Consider the following 19,794-nt stretch of genomic DNA (forward strand, 5'->3'; position numbering starts at 1 on the left):
GAGTGCAGTTGCTTGATTGGCGATTCATTATTTTAATCCACTCTCTAATCGGCTCTGATGCTACATCAAACTCGTGGCCAGCTGCTAGAGATTTTGTACTGGAAGAGCCCCAATAAGCTTTCAGCGGGCCATGGTCATCCTGCAGTTTGCAAACAAGGGGCGCAGAGTTACGTAGTATGCAGCTTCCAGCGAGGCACCCAGTGGCCATGGTAGGGGAGACACAAAGGACTGTGCACTTAGCCAAACTGCTGCTCTCTAGAGCCCACATCTACCTGTGTGGCAAATGACTAAGGCATGAGAGAGCAGGCTGTGAGGTGTCTCCTGTCTATTTTTGAACCCCGAGAGTGCTCCTCAGTCAGAATCGGGGGCCAGCTTTATTGTTTTCTTGTGGTTTTAGTGATTTCTGAGTGAATCCTTCTCTGATTCAAAGTGTGTGGCTAGAGAATGAATGAGGGGAATACCAAAACCTGCAATGATTCCACTGGCAGTTTTTCAAGCTATTAGTCTGTGTCTTAAATATTTTTGTTGTTTTTGAGACAAGAGTTTCTCTCTGTGTGGTCCGGACTGGCCTGCAACTTGTATAGTCAGAAGGATATTCTTGCAATTTTGGTGATCATCCTGGCTCTGCATCCTGAATGTTAACTCTATACACATGTACTAGCATGCCCAGTAATCACTACACTACAAACATTTAACTCTTTGAGTATTTCATGCAGTGTATGTTGATCATCTTCATCCATCAACTCCTCCCCCTAACTCCACCCAGATCCACTCTACCTTCCTAAACAGAAATTTATATCATAAAAAAAAAAAACCAACAAACTCCAATTTATGCTGCCCTTGTATTCTTGAGTGTGGGGCCATTCACTGAAATGTGGTCAACCTACCTGCAGCACATGCATTAAAGAATACTGACTCTCCCTCCCCAGAAAGCCTTAGCTGTCCACAGCTTTTTAGTTAGGGATTAGGACTCATGGGCCACTTCCCTCTTCGTGCTAAGTGCATACATACATTTTAAAAATACTAGAAGATATGAATTAACAGAATAAAATGGGCAAATGTATTTTATTTATTGCTTTAAATATAACATATCCCTCCATCATTTTAAGCATGCATGAAGAAGGCATCCAGTCGCTTTCTGTAACTGATGGAATTGAGTATCAGTTGTATGAAGGAGGAAGGGAGTGGTCTTTCTCAGAAAAGCAGGCCCTGAGAGTCAGTGGTGAAGCAAATCAAAGTTGATTCGTGTCTCCTAGCATGGAGTATGCACACTCCTTCTCTATTTTTCACAAGATGGGCACTTCCATTTCCACTTTTCACATGTTAGTATTTGGGACAAAGATAACAAGTATTAAACTGCACAAGTATGTGTTGTTGGATTATTTCTAATACTTTTCCTGCCTCCTGGATTCCTAATTTTGAACCACCTATTATTAGCAGCTACATATGAGTGACTTGTGCAGTAGGAACTTCCCCAGAACGGCACCTTCTCAGTGCTTGCTGCTCAGCATCCATTTGTCTAATGGCGGGATTCAAAAGTCAAAAATCTTGCATCCTAGCAAAAGCTTTATCTTATAAGTTGGTGTAGCTGGAGAATTTCTCTGCAGCTCTGGCCAAGCCCCATGAGTCCCAGAGCCCACTTATAAAATAAACACACAGTCGCTTATATTATTTAAACCGTTTGGCCTAATGGCTCAGGCTTCTACCTATCTAGTTCTTACATCTTAAATTAATCCATTTCTATAAATCTACACCTTGCCATGTGGCTCGTGGCTTACCGGCATCTTCACATGCTGCTTGTCACAGCGGCGGCTGACAGTGTCTCCCTCCACCTTCCTGTTCTCTCAGTTCTCCTCTTTGTTAGTCCTGCCTATACTTCCTGCCTGGCCACTGGCCAATCAGTGTTTTATTTATTGACCAATCAGAGCATTTGACATACAGACCATCCCACAGCAAGTTAGTGCTTGGCTTGTTCCCAGAATTTTGAGGTTCAGCAGCAGCAGCCATCAAGAAATATAAACAGGTTAGATGGAGCTACCACACCCCCGAGGGAGAGTTAAGGCTTTGGCTCAGGCTTGCCAACTTTGCATGAATCATTTTAGGGCTAAAAAAGTGCAGATGGCTCAAGCCAGCAGGTGTGGGAAAGGCAAGTATGTATATTGGTTGGAATAGGCATGGCCCCCTGGGCCAGAGCACAAGGCCTTCCTGTTTCATCAATTAGAGCTTGTATCTGACTAAGGAACCAAAAGGATGTTGTGTTGCCTTTTACACATACTATACTCCAACTCTAAAGACAGACTGTCCAGACCCTCATCAAAAAGACAGTACATTAAAGCCGACCTTATTTCCGGCAGGTTTGTGAACCCAACTTCATTTGTGTATGGATCAAGTGAAGAAAATGAGCCAGAAACATGCCTGGCAGAGAAGCTGAACTTCACTTTCCATGTAAGCAAAGCTGGTTTTGTTGATGTTTGTAACATATGGGAAGGGAGAAAGGATTGGTCTTGATGCCTTGCTCCAGGGGGATTCCTGTCCCCACAGTGTCCCTCAGCCTTAGTGACTGGATGGCTGCCCTTTCCTCTTAGGATACTCTTGTTTTTCTCATTTTTTCTTGTCCCAGATTTTCTAAGATATGTGAACACTTGGAACAGGCAGAGTTTGGGGATCTCTTGACCCTTCTGAAGATGCATTCAAGGCAGACAAGTCAAGGGAAAACATGGTTGGGGGGTTAATCAGGAAATCTAGAGTTGGTTGAGGCTCCTTAACCAGCCCAACATTACCACGTACATAATGGAAGCATTTACCTTACCTTTCTCCAGGATCAACATGGTTGGTCTGTCATCCAGGCAGCCTTCAGGATTAGGACAAGCTTCATCAGTATTGAATAACCTTTCTTTTTCTTTTTAGTTCAAAAAATACTATCATACAGAAGTATTAATATACTAATAAAAACTCATTTTTGAAAATTTAGCTATTAAGCAAAAATTTTGGTTGGTCACAGATGTTAAAAGGGAATGTCTACAAAAGTGTTTGTTTTAGTCAAAAGCACTGTCCAAGCATTGTTTGAGTATTATAGCACTGTATAGAACGCAGATCTTGGATTACATAATGAAACTGGGCCAAGGTTATTAGATATGCTGGTGAGAAAGGAAAAGCAGGCATAGGTTGGAGGGGCTGTTTGAACTGGTTAAACTGGAAAAATTATGACTATGGATGTTCTGCCTGCTTTGTTGTGTATCTGCCAGCTATACATCCTCCATTTCGGCTAGTACTTCTGCATTTATAATTACGAAAAGGATCTTTAAATTCTTTTTCTTTCTTTTTCAGGTTATAAACACTGGCATTAGCATGGCTCCAAATGTTAGTGTGGAAATAATGGTACCCAATTCTTTTCTCCCTCAAACTGATAAGCTGTTCAACGTTTTAGATGTCCAGGTAAAAAGGTGACCCCTTTGACCTCTGTTAAGTGTATCTTAAGTACCAACCCTTTATCCTGAGGACGGTTGTGAAGATGGAGATTCCCATTCACCTCAGTCCCCCTCAATACTGTGAGTTCCATATGCATTCATTGAGAGGACCTTGAATAGAATACATTTCTTCACGACTGCAGCCAGAGGCAGCACCCGCATTCTGATACACAATCAGAAAACCTGCTTCTTCCTTCTTTATTAATTGTCTATTACATCACTTTCTTTGGGACATGAGCCTGTGGAGATATAGTTAGCAGAATGTTGCACAAGCGTGAAGCCACTATGGCAAGGACAGGAAGGGAAACCCTCTCTAAGGAAACATTTGAATCAGTTCCCGTGCCAATGTTCTCATGTTTGTGAGATTTCTTTTTACCTCTGAGTCTCAAGCAATAGCAATCACCAGAAAAGCCTACGTCACGGAGCTTGAAATCTTTTTTTTTGAAAATTTACTTGAATTCCAGATTTAGGTGTTAGGATGGGTAATTGTAACATATTTTGTTCTGTGAAACCAGATGAGGCTAATGTTCACTTGCAGTTTTTCTTCCCCATTTCAGTAAAGACAGACCATGTTGTCAACCTAGGACCTGTTGTAATTTGGTTGGGGTTTTGTTTGTGGACTTACCAGAGATTTACTCTTGCAAATAATTCTGTTAAAAATACTTTCACAGTTTTGGAGGTGCTTACTGTATTTTAGTAAACAATCAATCAAAACTTTTAAAGTCATGTTGTGTGAGCTCTCTCCAAAGACAGGTGATTTTTTTTTTCTGTCTTTAGGCAACTACTGGGCAATGCCATTTTAAACATTATGGAAGAGAGTGTTCATCCGGACAGCAAAAAGGTGTAGCGGAGACCTTGACAGATATACTCAAATTCTTATCAAAGACTGATAAGAGACTCTTGGTAAGTTTCCATCCTTCAGATAGGCATTTCAAACTAAAACATTTAAAAGCAAATTCAATGGGGGCTTGAGCTGCCAGGAAATGGTAAGGGATACAAGCCTAGGGGATATTCCCACGAGTAAGGAACAAGCATGACGCAGTGCTGAGATGGGTCTGGGGTTAAGTGTGTGTTACGAGGTTTCATTACTTAACAAATGCCTCCCATGTGCCACCCAGACATTATACAGAACCCTCCTGATGCCAAGTCACCTGGGCAGCCATATTTATAGCACGAGATTCTCACTCTTTCCATTTTGGTGACTTTATAAGAGAAACTGGAGAGGTTGTGCAACAAGAAACAGAGCATGTAACTGGGGGCGACTCCAATTACAAATCTTTCTTTTCATCTTGTCCCAGAAGGTTCAGTTACTAAGAATGATAGAAACACATGTTACACTTTGAATACTTTGTTATAATTTAGGAGACAAAAAAAATGCTTGTTTTATTTAAAGCAAGAAGAGTTTTAAATGCTATGAAGGAAAGATGATGTTTATAAAAAGGACAGTTTTCTCAACGCCATTAAGGATATTTAAAAACACTATCGTATTCAGTTCTGTGAGTGCATATAGGAAAGCATGTCATGTGTGCCTGTGGAGGGCAGAGGACAACTTGCAGGAGACAGTTCTCTTCTACCATCCTGTCGGTTCTGGGGATTTGAACTTAGGTCTTCAGGTTTGGCAGCAAGTACTTTGACCTGCTGCTGAGCCATCTTGCTGGCACAGTAAGGAGATTTTTAATTTAAATAAAGTATGTTTTGAAATTTAAAATTCATACTTAAAAAATTTTTTTTTTTTTGAGAAAATACAGGCGTGCTGCAGTACGTGCATGGTGTTCAGAAAGCAACCTCAGTGGTCGGCCCTTCCCTTCTACCTTGCTTGAGGCTAGCTGCCCCTTAAAACTTCTCTCCTCTCCACCTCCTATCTTGTGGTAGAAGCAGTAGGATTATAGGCACAGGCAATCTCCCCCCCAGTTTTTCACTGGATTGGGGCACTCAAACTCTTATTTATCCTCATGCTTACATGGCAGGCGTTCTATCCACTGAAGCTGTCTTCTCCAGCTGTTAATTTTTTAAATGTAGAAAATTTAATGCAGTGTTTTTACATTCTCTTCAAGTATTGCATGAAAGCCGATCTACACTGTTTAGATTTCTTATGCAATTTCGGGAAAATGGAAAGTGGGAAAGAAGCCAGCGTTCACATCCAGCTGGAAGGTCGGCCATCCCTCTTGGAAATGGTGAGTCTAAAATCAGATGGATAACTTTGTGATGTAGATCTATAAACTGGGTCTTACATAGACAGGATAGTATGGAAACATTCAACAAATACAGAGAGGAGAATATAATTTGAGAAGAAAGCCCAAATCTCATTTTCATTCCATCAACTGACAGAGATGAACTGAGAAGTCATTAGGTTTGGTTTAGAAAGCATGCTACTCTCTAGGAACCTTAAGTAAACAGAGGAACTTGACTCCCTTTCAGTCACATAGCCTTAAATCATCCTTTAAAATGTAACATTGGAAAACTAAAACTGGGAAGTAAAATTAAAATTGATTTCAAAGAAGAGCCAACTAAAACGTCAAAATCTATCAACTGAACCTGTGTGTGGTGGCTCATGCCTGCAATTCCAGCACTCCAGAGGTGGAGGAAAACCACTTCCAACAAATTGTTATCTCCCTCCATATGTGCATAAAAGCAAAGAAATGGTATTATTTATTTTTAAAATTATATCTAAATACTGTATTCTTACTCACCCCCTATAAATGTACAAATGAATGTATTTTTAAATATTCATGGAATCTGTAAAGCCCTTCCACAGATCCCCAAGCTTTATGGATTCTGTTACAAACTTCCTACTTGAAATACTAAAGCTCAGAATTCACCCACAGATGATCATACACTTGGATTTTATTATCATTAGCTCAAGATGTTATTACCAAGACACTAAGTAGGATGCATGTATTTCATTCAGAAACAAGTAAAAGGCAAACCTGAGGGAATGTTTACCAGGTCAAGAACACTTGTTTGTGGATAAAATTTAATATTACTGAGAAAAATTATATTGCTCATCAATAACTTATTGTATACTATAACCTGGCAAAAATATTTAAATCAAGTGATTTGCAACATGGCCACATTGAATAAAAGGGGTTCCATGAAATAGTTGGTCATATCTTTGAGCCCAAAGGAAGTCATTACAGTTCAGTAAGAGACAGAAATTCTAGATAGCAAAGGTGGTATTTATATTGACATGTCTTCATGAAATAAAATACAAATCAAACTCTGTTGATTATTTCTTTTCAAAACAGGATGAGACTTCATCACTCAAGTTTGAAATAAAAGCAACAGCATTTGCAGAGCCACACCCAAAAGTTATTGAGCTAAATAAGGATGAGAACATTGCCCATGTAAGATTGCCCTCTTAGGTGCTGCATGGAAACTGTATGGAAACAGTTTGAGGGTATTTATAAGTAGTGCCTTTTGGCACTACTCCAAGTCAGGAGTCAGTGTGTGACCAGGTCATAGAGGACTTTCAACCCCTTACCCACTTCCCACAACTGACGGGAAGTTCACAGAGAGCAGTTTGGTAGCAGTGAGAACGGGGAGGATGAGGGGAGGAGCTGTAGAGCCCATTCTGCTCACTGTTTCTGCTTCTTTGGCCTGAGACTAGGAACAGGACAGGGTGTGGAGCTCCTGGGAGGCTCTCAAGGGAAACGTCAATACTGCTGTTTCTGAGTGTGTATTTGCTCTACTTGCACAGGTTCTCTTGGAAGGGCTCCACCACCAAAGACCCAAACGGCATTTCACCATCGTGATTATTACCAGCAGCTTGCTGCTTGGACTTATTGTACTTTTACTAATTTCATGTGTTATGTGGAAGGTAATCCTTTAACAATTATTAATTTCCTGTGTTATACGGACAGTCTACTTTTAATAATTACCAATAGTTAAACTACTCAGAATGTCTTTATTGTCCCTAACTGAATGTCTAATACTGATTTAAGATTTATTCTAATTTCAAGAGTCCATTTGGAAAAATGCATATAATGTTGAGTATCAATTTGTGGTGGAGTGTGTATATATCACTGCCAAGTCCAGAGTTAACCCAGCATGCTCCATGCTGACTACCATCTTTACACTCTCTTCACAGCTAGTGTAGCCTGGGACATAGTTTTAAAAGTATTCTACACTGATTAGATATTTGATGTGCATATTATTGGTTCAGAACTATATGCTTGTTATCTAATCTGTTTTCAGGCTGGGTTCTTTAAAAGGCAGTACAAATCTATTCTACAAGAAGAAAATAGGAGAGACAGCTGGAGTTATGTCAACAGCAAAAACAATGATGACTGAAGACTTTTAAATTAAGAGAACTGAACAAAGACTCAGGTAGGTTAGGGAAAGATCCTGTTCATAAGACCCAGGATAATTTCTCTTTTTCCATGTACTTGTGATCTTGTGACATACTATGTCTTAATGCAGGGAATAAATATCTCCAAGAAAGAAAATACAGAAAGGTTGCTTTCCAGCAGTCAAATGGAGCAGTAGAGAAAAACACTAAAGCTCTTGACTTACTCAAGAGAAGTGAACTTCTGAAGATAACTTGAAAGAAACTCCAGATTTAGCCAGACGGACTTAAAAGGAATAGTCTTTCAAGGAGATATTGACTACACGTGCTCATGTCAGTGAAATAAATGCCACAGAATGGGCACTTGTTGGTTTCAAATACACTCTTGAGACATTTTCAAAGTATGATGATGATCTTTGAAGCCATTTAGAGTCTTTCAAAAAGCTGTTTCCAGATTTTCTAATGGATAAATCGTTTTACAACAGTGGATTTGAAGATGGTCATTGGCGGCATGTCCTCACTGGGCTGTGTCCCTATGGCCCTTTTATTCAGCAAATAAAAATTTTTAATGCCTGGTGAACAATATCCATGCAGAGCAGGATGGCTTCTGGACAAGTGTGGCTCCTGGACAAGTGGCCCGCTGTGAACTTGTTTTTGCATGTACATACACTTTTCTAAAAGAGACAATTATCATTCTACTTTTTTCTTTTATCAAGAGTGCCCAGGAATATTTTTTTTCAAAATTTTATTTGTAAAACCAATTCTTAAGAATTTTATCCTCATAACAGATTATAAATATTGCACTTTAGCCAATACATGTTGATATAATATGAACCGTAGCTCACTGGTGATTTAAAACTGTGCAAAGAAAGATTAGGGAACCAATATTTCACAAAACAGTCACTATTTCAAATTAAGCAAACATGAATATCTACTAGGATGTTGTTATATATATATATAAACCAGGACTGTAAAAAAAAACATTGTTATACATATGGTGAAACAAGTTCATAGACTGAACTACAAGTCACCAATGAAGCTTGTATGCATAACATAATAAATGTGACATCAAAATCCCCATGAGATAGTACATCTGATGTTACACAAGGTTCTATTTTAAAGGGAAATGTCTTCTACTTGGATTTTACATAATCATTTTTTTGTACTATTTATTTCATACATGTGGTTTGATAAATATACATTTTCATCTGGATATTATATGTAAGAAAGCTATGGCCAGATTTTGAACATGTGTTGGATAAAAGGGCAGCCTTCACTGTTAAAAAGAAAGATTGCTTTACAGGAAATCTCTGCTGCCAGCTGGCCCTTCCTCAGATTTCCTGATTTCATGAGAGTTGCCTGTTCACAAGCCCATGGTCTGCGGCTGGAGAACGAGGGTGTGCTGGGGTTTGGGAGGAATTTTCTGAGCGATGAAACTTGAGTACAAGAGTACAAGCATCAACTTTGTGTGCACAGACACAAAAATATTTAATTAAATGTTTTTATTTTTAAGGGCTATTTTTTTTTTGTACAAAAAGGACATATTTATGGTTTTCTCATAAGAATTAAAGTAGTTATTTCATGAGTGTATCTGTGTCAATACATGAAGATCAATATCAGTCTAGACCTATCTTTTTAAAGGATGGTCTCTGAAGAAATTGACATTTGGATCATTACACTGAAAACTGTGACCACCCAGCTCCAGCCTTTCAGGTACAAAGAACACAGCTACCTCCTGGGCCACATCTTTGCCCAGTTAGAAAGATACTTTATGTATATTTTTCAATAAAACTTATTGTAAACTTGGAAATTTACCTGTATAATAAGCTTAAAGATCTTGTTACTTCTAAAGATGACATTTTGGGGTTGGCTTGGGGGACAATAGCCTAAGTGGAAAGAGTGGAAAGATTTTTTTTTTAATTAAGTAGTTGTTCATGGTTATACCACTAGCTCCTTGTGGAGTTTGAAATTTTATAAAATCTATATTTTATCAGGCTATAAAAATTGTAAAAAAATTAATAACAAAAATTATCTTCAACAATATTGACATAGCACAATGTTGTTTATATTAGATCCAACAAATGCCTTCCAAAAATCAGAATTTGATTTTTCATTGATTTCATATTTTTATCTTGATTTTCAAAAACCTAGATACTATTTCTAATTATATTAAGATAGATGTTTTAAACAGACATTTCATTCAAAAATGCATTTTCTATTTGTGTATATGTTACATACCATATTCCTTCATAGTAAATTTCTACTTTACAGATTTCTTTTATATGCAATTACATGCTACTTTGGAATCATTCATTTCTTCCAGGCTTCCTCCATAAAGCCTGATCAGTCTTGGGTGCAGTCTGGAAAGAATAATATAAAACTGGTTATCTCATTTACCTGCCATTGTTATTTTTCACACACCTCATGAGTGTGTTACATAAAGCACAGATTAACAACCAATGAGCAGGACTACAAGCCAGCAAGCTGAGGGACCAAAACTCCAACATTTGTGACCATTCCAGAACCTTCTCGATCACCTTTCCAGCCTGGCTAATCTCTTTCAATGCCTCTGTGAAGAGCCAGTTGTTTGAGAACATCCTGTCTCGGGGTGCTCCATATGCACTTCAGCCTGCTAAAAGCCAGAAGGCTTACTGGGAGTGAGTGTGTAGGCTCCTACAACTGCTCATACCCATCATTCACTCTTGTCAATATGTGCAATGTGGTAAATGCTTTGTAAAGTTTGGGAAAAAAAAAAAGCCCCCACTACTTTAAATGCTGTCTTGAAATAAAAAACAGGACTTGATTAAAAAGCAGTGTTCAACACAGTATTATGGTATTATAGCCCAGTTTGGGGGAGAGGGCTAGAAACTGTGGCACAGTAAATATTATATTTCCAAAAGGCTTAAAACTACCCTCTAAGATCAACATTGTAAATTGTAAACACATTATCAGTATAGCTTATGCAAAATAATGATTTGCAATGCCAGCACAAATGCTCATATTTGTATTTATTGAACGGTGTGCGTGTCTTTTTACAGTTTGCTAACTTACTGGTTTTTAATCTTCTATACGGGCATTTAAGAGGAAGACCCTCATATTCTGTTAGTAGCGTTATGTCTGCTATTCTGCACAGCAAGTGTGAAATAGTGGGCTTACTTAATGTGGACCTCGGATGCAGCTTCCATTAAGTCGCCATCTACATTCCAAGGAAATCCATTTTCTGGAACAGTTGCAAGGTTCCCACCCTCCTCCTGCTGGTTGTATCCATTGCTTTTACCCCTTGGATGGATTTTTACTTCTTCAATGGTGTAAGTCTCCACAAAGGGAAAATTGAACTAAATAGAACAAATGCAAATAATAGTGATGCCTTGTTGTGTCCCTTATTACAAATAAGTTTCACCATCATACTGACATTTTTTATTGTTTTGAAACTCTGACAAGATAGCCCAGGTTTTCTGGGAAAAAAAAAATGCCCCTTTTCAGAAGCTTTTTAGGTCCAACCAACTCTGCTGTATGACAGACAGTTTATACTTGTGAAGAATTTCCAACAATAACAATGCTATAATTTCCATTTAACGATAGACTTTTCAATTGATCCCACTGACTTCATTGTTACCTTGTTTAGCTAATGTGAAACAAATCTGAGCATTAAGTTTCACACTTGGAATTTAATTCAAAAGAACCTAAATCCAAACTTATAGACAGTACATAAGAGAAAGGAAAAAGGCAATCAATTACGATTTCCTAGGTCTTCACCTGCTATTTTAACAAATGGACACAAGGGACAAAATAGTTGTTATTAACCATTCTAGAACATCACTGGGTGATGTTCAAGTTGCATTTTTTTCTTCTTTGCCAAAGGAAATTATTGGAGGTTGAGGAAACAATGAATCCTCAATTATATCTGTATAGAACCTTCTTCCAAGTAGGATGAGGTGCAAAGACAAGAAGGGTTAGGACTTGAATATCTGGGGTAGGGAACAGACACGATTTAGCCCCTCATAGCTGTTCTTGGTAACTCACAGAAATGCATAGCCGATGAAATGGGTGGTCATGCAGTCGCTTCTCTAAGGATGAGGCAGGCACTGAAAGCTTTATACCCAGTGCTGGAAATCTAATATAGTCATGACTCAAATAGCCTCACTGAGATCCAGGCTGGTCAGAGTTGCTTGGAGCTGAGGTGACCATGGATTCCACTGTGTGACTCACTTTATTGTACAGTTTAAGCTATAATATCTCCTGAGCCTTTGTTCTTTGTATGTAAACTAAGGGTTTGGGGAGGGGGAGACTGGCCCTTAATTTGTTTTAAACAACTTATACAACTTTGTGCTTCCTTGAGGTGTATATGCAGAAAGGGGAGGGGAGACTATGTTTATTAAGGGATAATTCCCTAGCCGTTCTAAAAATATGAAATGATTACTGATTAGTAACTGTATTCCTAATAAAATTATTTGGCTATCTTAATTACTTTGAAGAACTCAATTGCAAAAAGGTTCAACATAAATTGTGTCCCCCATCCAAGAATTCATATGCTGAAGTCCTAATCTTGAGTGCCTTTCAGAACACAACTGTTTTTGAAAATATGGTTTCACACAACTACATGAAACATAGATCTAATCCAACATGACTTGTGTCCTTGTGAGTGGTGGAAGTTTAAATTAATTGAAAAATTCAAGGGATTCATGTGTCCCAAGGGACAGCTACATGAAAATACAGTTAGAGAAGAACCATGCTCCAAAGAGACAGTGGCCTCATGAAAAAGTAAACCAGCTGATAGCTTCCTCAAGTTTTAGCACTGAAAGGGTGAGAAAATGGGTTAACAACGCCCATGTAGTACATATTGAGGAAATGGGATGCTGTCCTTGGTAAAGAGTTAAGTGGAGGAGAAATCAGGTATTTTAAGAAAGCTCAACAAAAATTGCAAAATAAAAGAAAAAGACAAATAAACTGAAGCTATAGAAGTGAAAAGAAGTAAGGTTTAAATTCAGACGAGGGAGAAATATAAAAATGAGAACTAACAGAAGCAGCTGAGGTAATGTTGTGAGGAGATGGGGAGGGGGTTTCAGAGAAACTTCAGTATGGGGAGAGTGCAGAAGGCGGAAAGTCAAGGTCAGCCATGGGTCTGTTGGACTGGGAGGCCTGTGGGGGGGCACACATACAAACTTCCCAGCACAGGGGAAGCCCAGGGGTCCTACAGATCTGACAACCCTTGAAGAGTGTGTGCTTACACAGCAAGCAATTGAAATAATGAGAACAAAGAGAATACCCAGGAGATGGGATCCACAGAAGGAAGAGTTCTTTTAAAAGTTTTAAAGTCACTTGCCAAAGGTGGCCACAGAGAACAAGAAATGTTGGGAGACGAGTCAGCAAGAGGGCACAGTTGAAAAAGCCCTGAAGGGTAGTTTTATCCTCCATTTTATTGAGTTGGGAGTCACTATAAAAATAGTGAGGTGTTCGTCAATGTGTTCTACAACTGTTCACAAATATTGACATTCCAGCCATGAAAATGTGGCTCAGAGAATGAAATGCTAAAACAATTTGCAATTTGTGTCCTTCCCACATACTAGCACTGCTGCGGATTCATTATCACACAGCAGAGAATCCTACTGTAAATAACATATATGTAGTATTTTTCACATGGCAAAGTTTTTTAAAAAATGCATTACATACTATCATATTTCCATATTTGCTTATAATTTATAGAAGTTATTATCTGAATTACATATGATTATAAACACCAGATAAATGTAATTCTTTACTGTAGTGTGAAATTATGAGGCAAATATGGGGGATCTGGAGGGCTGGAGAGATGGCTCAGCTGTTAAGGGTGCTTGCTGCCCTTCCAGAGGACCCAAGTTTGGTTCCCAGTACAAATGTCAGACAACTCACAACCACCTGACTCTAACACAAACCCTCTTGTGGCTTCTAAAGGCAGAAACAGACACACAGTCTCTCTCTCTCTCTCTCTCTCTCCCCCCCCCTTCCTCCCTCGCTCCCTCCCAAGTTGCTAGAGTGTGTGATCAACAGTCAGCCTCTGATGGTTAGCTGGATTTACTGCCCTCCTCCTCCCATTTGTCCTCTCCTGACTCTATCCAAGCACCATTTATAACATTAAGAACGTGTCCATCTACAGGGTTTTCCAGCCACACCTGTGTATTTCAAGACTAACAGCTGGGGCATAGTGCAAGCCCAAGAATATAGCTCATCATAGGTACTATTTCTCTTTTAGTCTAACCACTTAAGGAGAAGTATCTCTACATACGTTTTGAATAACATCTATAAAATGGGTAAGCACATATCTGCAAATCTATTGCAATCCATGAATATGAAGCAGGTGGTAAACAAATGTCAGTAAAATCTTAGCATCACAAGTTTAGAACCTGCTGCTGTAAAACGAAAAAAGATAGAACTCTCAGATTTCACTACTTTTCACTCTGAAGAACAGCTTGTGCGTGTGTAATTGTACCCCTAACTTCCTTCACTTTCCAATGTAATACTAGAATTTTGGTTTTTCTTTGCACAATGGAAAAAAGTATAACCCATATGTCAAAAGGAGGAAATGGCACACACATTTCAAACTTTAAATGAGAGGCTGGGGGAAAAGGGATTAATGTAGGCAGAAGAAAAAAAAAAAGATTTTTCATGAGGCAAGACCTGATGTTACTCTCTGATGCCTCTTTCTCTCCATGATTTTGAACCTTGCAAAAACATAACAAAAAGAAATGGCTGTACCTGATTCTTTATACTGGAGTATCTCTTCAGGTGCTTTACAAATTCTGGTCGAGTAGTGTTCCGTACAACTATGAGAGCCATGCTTCCATTATTTAATCTGAAATTAAACATTTGTATTCAAGAATTAAGAAGTTTATCACAGACTGTGTCTGAAACCACCCCCATATCATTTTGGCTCACAAACATAGTATTCACCAGAGGATACTGATCAATATCAAAAAAAATCATCATGTTGAACTGACCTAAAATGTTTAAACTACACTTTGCTGTGCTCTTGTTGAAGTGAGAGAATCTTTCAAACTAGTTTTATTAATCCCTAGGGTTTCTTCTCAGCAAAACCTGACTGCAGGGCTCTTCGAAAATCAAACCTTCACACACCTTAATCACATCAAGGAGTAATATTAAATCTGCCACAATTATTTAAGAGTTCTGAACATGAAGCTAAGGATGCATTTTGAAAAGTGTAGGGTGACATAGTGTACATCTGCAAATGGTCTGAGATAACCTGCAGCTAGATGTTTTTCTAAAATCGAAACTGTTTATTTACGGGCAGAAGGTCTATGTGACACAGAAGACAAGTTGACATGCCCTGGATAGAGGAGGTGGAGGGAACAACAGCTACCGCATATGTTCAACTAAACGACAGAGCATTTTAATCTTGATTGATTTCAGTGCAAACGCAAAGTTGTCCCAAGTATACCAATGATATTAAAAGGAGCCTTTAAATCTATGGAGGCTCAAGTAGAGCTGTGAGGACCCTTAGAGGTCACCTCATCTTCTAGCCGTTCTACGTAAGGATGGACCACTCCCAATGGAAGGCATATAGTGGCAAACAAAAGAATCACTAGCAGCAAAGCTCTTATCTTCAGATAAGGGCCCAATACCCCCACTATCCACCATGTTTTCTATTCCATCTGGAAGCAAACAGCACCGGAGTGCTCATGGCATTGTCTTTATATATCATTTTTCTTAGTGGTATGGTTTTATAAACACTATCCCTTCTCATTTGTTCTACATGTTTGCGTTTGGAAGAGAACTACTTCTAGATTCAAAATGGATATTTGCTTCCAAGAATGTGCAAATAAAAGAGAATACCTCTAATTCTGTGAAGATATAAAAGGCCTCACTGCTTATTTCATTAAAATGTAGCCAAGAGACTCCTATGCATCATTGTTCACACTGAGTGAACCAAAATGTCTCCCTGACTGAAAGCATCAACATAACCCAGATCCCCTGCCAGAGAAGTGCGTCCTTTTAACTACTGAGCCATCTCTCCAGCTTTCAGATTAAGGACTTGCTTGTAGTAGAACTGGAGAGCAGAGACATTCACAAGAAACCCCAATGTTTGGTATACTATTCTCAACAAGCAGTGAGGTGAAAGCAAGCAAAGAGGCACAACACAAAGTTATGTCAAGACCCAAGGAGTACTTTAGCCAGAGGGTTAGTAAAATGCCAGTGACTATATGGCAGTTTTTTTACAGTTCAAAACTGTTCACACTCTACTGTGCGGACAAATCCTTTAGGAAGATTTAATATCATACAAAGAGAAACTACCTTGTTTACCCATATTTCTCTGTAGCAGGAATCTTAGAAGGTCTTATTAATAAAATCAAACCTGTAGCCATGTATTGGGGTGAAGCTGGAAGATCAGAGAACCAGAACAAGCCACAGCTAACCTCACCCGGCCAACTTCTCAGCTGATCTTATTTCCTCAGACTGGAGGCTTCTCAGTCCTCATTCAGAATGGGTCTCAGCTGAACTGCTGCTAGAAGCCTGAAAGCTTAACCAGCCAAATGCTTAACCAGGCCAAATGCTTAACAAGTCACAAGCTTAACCAGGCCAAATGCTTAACCAGCCAAATGCTTCTAGTTCCTGTTCCTTACGCCTTATATATCTTTCTGCTTTCTACCATCACTCCCCAGGATTAAAGGCTCGCTTTCTGGGATTAAAGGCGTGAGTCACCATGCTTGGCTATATCCTTGAACACATGGATTTCTGCCTAACTCTGCCTCCCAAGTGCTGGGATTAAAGGCATGTGCTACCATTGCCTATCCTCTATGTTCAATATTGTGGCTGTTCTGTCTCTGACCTCAGATAAGTTTATTAGGGTGCACAATACTTTGGGGAACACAATACCACCACATTTCTCATTCTTTTCCAAAAGTAATACTTTATTAATTCTTTGAAAAGTTCATATATTTTGATAATATTAACCCCCATTTGTTCCCCTAATTCCACCCAGATCCACTCCCTATATTCTCACCCATTCCCAACTTCATGTTATCTTTGGTCTCCCAATAATACACTGACTCTATTTTGTATTGATCAACTCATGAATGTAGGGGCCATGCACATGATCAACTACCAGTGGCCACATCCTTAAAGAAAACTGGTTCTTCCTTCTCTCAGAAACCATTGACAGTTCTTCACCTCATCAGCTAGAGGTGTGGGCACGATCCCCTCCCTGTACCATGCTAGAGCATTGACTGGCTGAATCTTACACAGATCCTGTTCAGGCAACCACAGCTGCTGTTGAATGCATCAGTACTGTCTTGCACAGAAGACACCATTTTACTACAGTCCTCCTCTGACCTCGGGCTCTTACAGTCTCTCCACCCCTCTTCCATAATGGTCCTTGAGCTTTGGTGGGGATCAGGAGGATGATATGGATGCCCCATTTGTAGCTGAGCACTCCATTCACTGACATTTGTCCTCTGCACTTTTATCAGAGAAGACATGTTTAACACATTTCTAGATAGCAAATAGTTAAAGTATTCCCAAAGAGAAAATTATTTATAAAACGTAAGCATTTAGCAGTCCTCGAAATACTCACCTGGTGTCAGGTGCAAAGCCCCTGGGAGCCACTGAACACAGACAGGGGATTGCCATGATGCTGATGTTCAAGAACTGCCCTTGGATGGTTTGCCATTGACCACTATGGTCTAAAGGAAATGGAAGTAGATAGTTACTTTCTCTCCCCCGTCACTAGCGCAAGGTAGGGCTTACAGCGCATTCTTTCTGACTCACCAGATTCTGGAGATTGTTCTGTATTTCTAGAAGTAACAGAAACAAAAATATGTCATACATATGCAAAGATAGCATCTACTAAACATGAAGAGACTAGAGAACCCATAATTGTATATGTAAAACATTCCTTAATAGATTATCACTTAAGGTATAAATGTATTATAAGGAACAATTTTCATTTCTTAATGACCAGAACTCTTCCTCAATGTTCCTTTAATATTTAAATTCCATGCTATTCCAAAAATTCTCATAAAGACCAAAACTGTGTGTTTGAGGCTTGTGGCTGTACCTAAAGTCTGGATCCTGGCAGGCACTCAAATAAATGTTAGATGGATAGATTGGTGGATCACTATCTGTCCGTCTGTCAGTCTGAAGGGATGATTGCTTCTGAAGACAGGTGATAAACTCTGTTTACTAGAAGATGTAGGAGTATATGATTCTATATTCTTCATTAGTATTTGAGAAAAAGCTAAAAAGCACAAGTCTAATAAACTGCTTATATCAAAGTAGTTTATTCTTTGAAGAGAAATAAAGAGGTGCAGTGGTTAAGAACACTGACTGCTCTTGCAGAGGGCCCACATTCAGTTCCTATCACCACATGGCAGCTCACAATTATCTGTAACTTCAGTTTCAGAGGATCTGACACCTCTTCTGGTCTGGGAACCAGATATGTATATGGTACATACATGCAGGCAAATCATTTGTACATTTTTTATTCAAAATAAAAATGAGTAACTATATCAACATTACACAGAGCTTTTATTTACCTTTCTTGTTCATCCTGAGAGCAACCAGCTGGTAAAAATGATATTTTGCAATCCTCTGGCCTAAATAATGAAATTCATAATGAATAGTCATTGATGTTAGGATACAGAATTTTTGCCTTAAGAAAAGCACTTACTGAAGTTTGGCCAACGCTTTGAGTACAGCAAAGTCTCTCCGCCGACTCGGGGACATCCATCGGTATTTCTCTGCCAGAGCCAAAGTCCTTCCACCAAAGCCGAACATGGCCGAGAACCCAAAGCGAAGAAGCTTGCCAGCAGAGCTAAATGTGCAGACATCTACTGTCTGTATGTGACCTTGGATGGTGTATTCAGTCCACCAGTGAGTGGTGATAGCAGCAGACAGTAGAGAGAATGTTTATTTACTTAAGGAATATTGCCAGGTACCAAACGTCATAGCTACTACCCTTGCTTTCTCTTCATCTGTCTTTACTATAACAACTGTAAATGCCACTTTCAACTTTTCCAGGTGATGAGCAAAGAAACTCATATTAGTAAATCTTATAGCCTTGCATGTGATGCCAAAGTAGATGTACCAGGAAAACAGAGTTAATATTAGTTTTGTATTGCATTTATCTGAACTTGAATGCTATCACACGTGAGTATGCCCTGGTAGTTTTCCTATAATATGATTTTAGTCCTGAAGTACTGGTGCAAGCCAACAATAGTGCAGATTACATATACAAATGTATGCATGGACTTTTTCCATTGTGTTTTAAAACTGATTTTAAAAACCATTACTATATTTTTCCCATCAAGATTATAGTCAAACTTCGTTTATTGCTCTTTTCAAAGCAAGTAGTTGAAATGAAAGGCAATTTAACTAGAAGATGACTTGCCTTTGAGCTTTAGTCAAACATTTCTATGCTTAGAGACAGAGAACTTACCATTCCTAGATAAGACTGACAGAAACACAATAGTTACTTATGTGAACAAAAACTTCCTTATTCCACCTGGACCTCTCTAGAAGAATTCTTACCCATTATTATGTGCATAGTTGCAGTCACTACGTGAGAAATTCCACAAAGAGAATGTGCCAGTACATTCGTAGATCCTGCCAAAACAATTTTAAAATACATATCAGTAGAGTCTGTGTTTTAAATTAACATGTGCTCTTATTAGACATAACCATAACCATGTATGTTCAGATGAAAATTAATGGAAGTTTATGACAGAAAAATTGATTAAAAACATTAGAAATACAGCTTTCCATTCACAGCACAGATAAATGTCAAATGTTTGCAGAACTGTCAAACTTCTATGTGGTGGTATTGTGTTCCCCAAAATATTGTGCACCCTAATAAACTTATCTGGGATCAGAGACAGAACAGCCACTAGATACAAAGACTAGAAAATGGTGGCACTCACACCTTTAATTCTAGCACTCCAGAGGTAGAAATCCCTCTGGATCTCTGTGAGTTCAAGGCCACATTGGAAACAGCCAGGCATGGTGACACATGCCTTTAATCCCAGAAAGCGAGCCTTTAATCCCAGGGAGTGA

The 19,794-nt window shown here is 39.0% G+C and overlaps 2 protein-coding genes across 4 annotated transcripts in view; one reads left to right on the forward strand and one right to left on the reverse strand.

Annotated features, from left to right (window-relative positions):
• The window catches only part of Itga4 (integrin subunit alpha 4), a 78,971-nt gene extending 70,142 nt beyond the window's left edge, over positions 1 to 8,829 (forward strand). For both annotated transcript variants that reach the window (XM_052724485.1, XM_052724486.1), the window contains exons 22-29: positions 2,355 to 2,445; positions 3,328 to 3,435; positions 4,245 to 4,370; positions 5,522 to 5,641; positions 6,713 to 6,811; positions 7,165 to 7,284; positions 7,662 to 7,793; positions 7,887 to 8,829. In XM_052724485.1, the coding sequence (XP_052580445.1) occupies positions 2,355 to 2,445; positions 3,328 to 3,435; positions 4,245 to 4,370; positions 5,522 to 5,641; positions 6,713 to 6,811; positions 7,165 to 7,284; positions 7,662 to 7,757 (760 nt within the window). In that variant the 3' untranslated portion in view covers positions 7,758 to 7,793; positions 7,887 to 8,829. The remainder of the gene's footprint in view (positions 1 to 2,354; positions 2,446 to 3,327; positions 3,436 to 4,244; positions 4,371 to 5,521; positions 5,642 to 6,712; positions 6,812 to 7,164; positions 7,285 to 7,661; positions 7,794 to 7,886) is intronic.
• A 1,168-nt stretch (positions 8,830 to 9,997) lies between these two features.
• The window catches only part of Neurod1 (neuronal differentiation 1), a 122,936-nt gene continuing 113,139 nt past the window's right edge, over positions 9,998 to 19,794 (reverse strand). For both annotated transcript variants that reach the window (XM_052724488.1, XM_052724489.1), the window contains 8 exons: positions 19,273 to 19,347; positions 18,413 to 18,590; positions 18,279 to 18,338; positions 17,512 to 17,537; positions 17,318 to 17,426; positions 14,485 to 14,581; positions 10,909 to 11,087; positions 9,998 to 10,112 (listed from right to left, as the gene is read on the reverse strand). In XM_052724488.1, the coding sequence (XP_052580448.1) occupies positions 10,031 to 10,112; positions 10,909 to 11,087; positions 14,485 to 14,581; positions 17,318 to 17,426; positions 17,512 to 17,537; positions 18,279 to 18,338; positions 18,413 to 18,590; positions 19,273 to 19,347 (806 nt within the window). In that variant the 3' untranslated portion in view covers positions 9,998 to 10,030. The remainder of the gene's footprint in view (positions 10,113 to 10,908; positions 11,088 to 14,484; positions 14,582 to 17,317; positions 17,427 to 17,511; positions 17,538 to 18,278; positions 18,339 to 18,412; positions 18,591 to 19,272; positions 19,348 to 19,794) is intronic.

Source organism: Peromyscus californicus, unplaced genomic scaffold, assembly GCF_007827085.1.
Source record: "Peromyscus californicus insignis strain IS unplaced genomic scaffold, ASM782708v3 Scaffold_7__1_contigs__length_154581171, whole genome shotgun sequence".
In the NCBI taxonomy this organism is placed as follows: domain Eukaryota; kingdom Metazoa; phylum Chordata; class Mammalia; order Rodentia; family Cricetidae; genus Peromyscus; species Peromyscus californicus.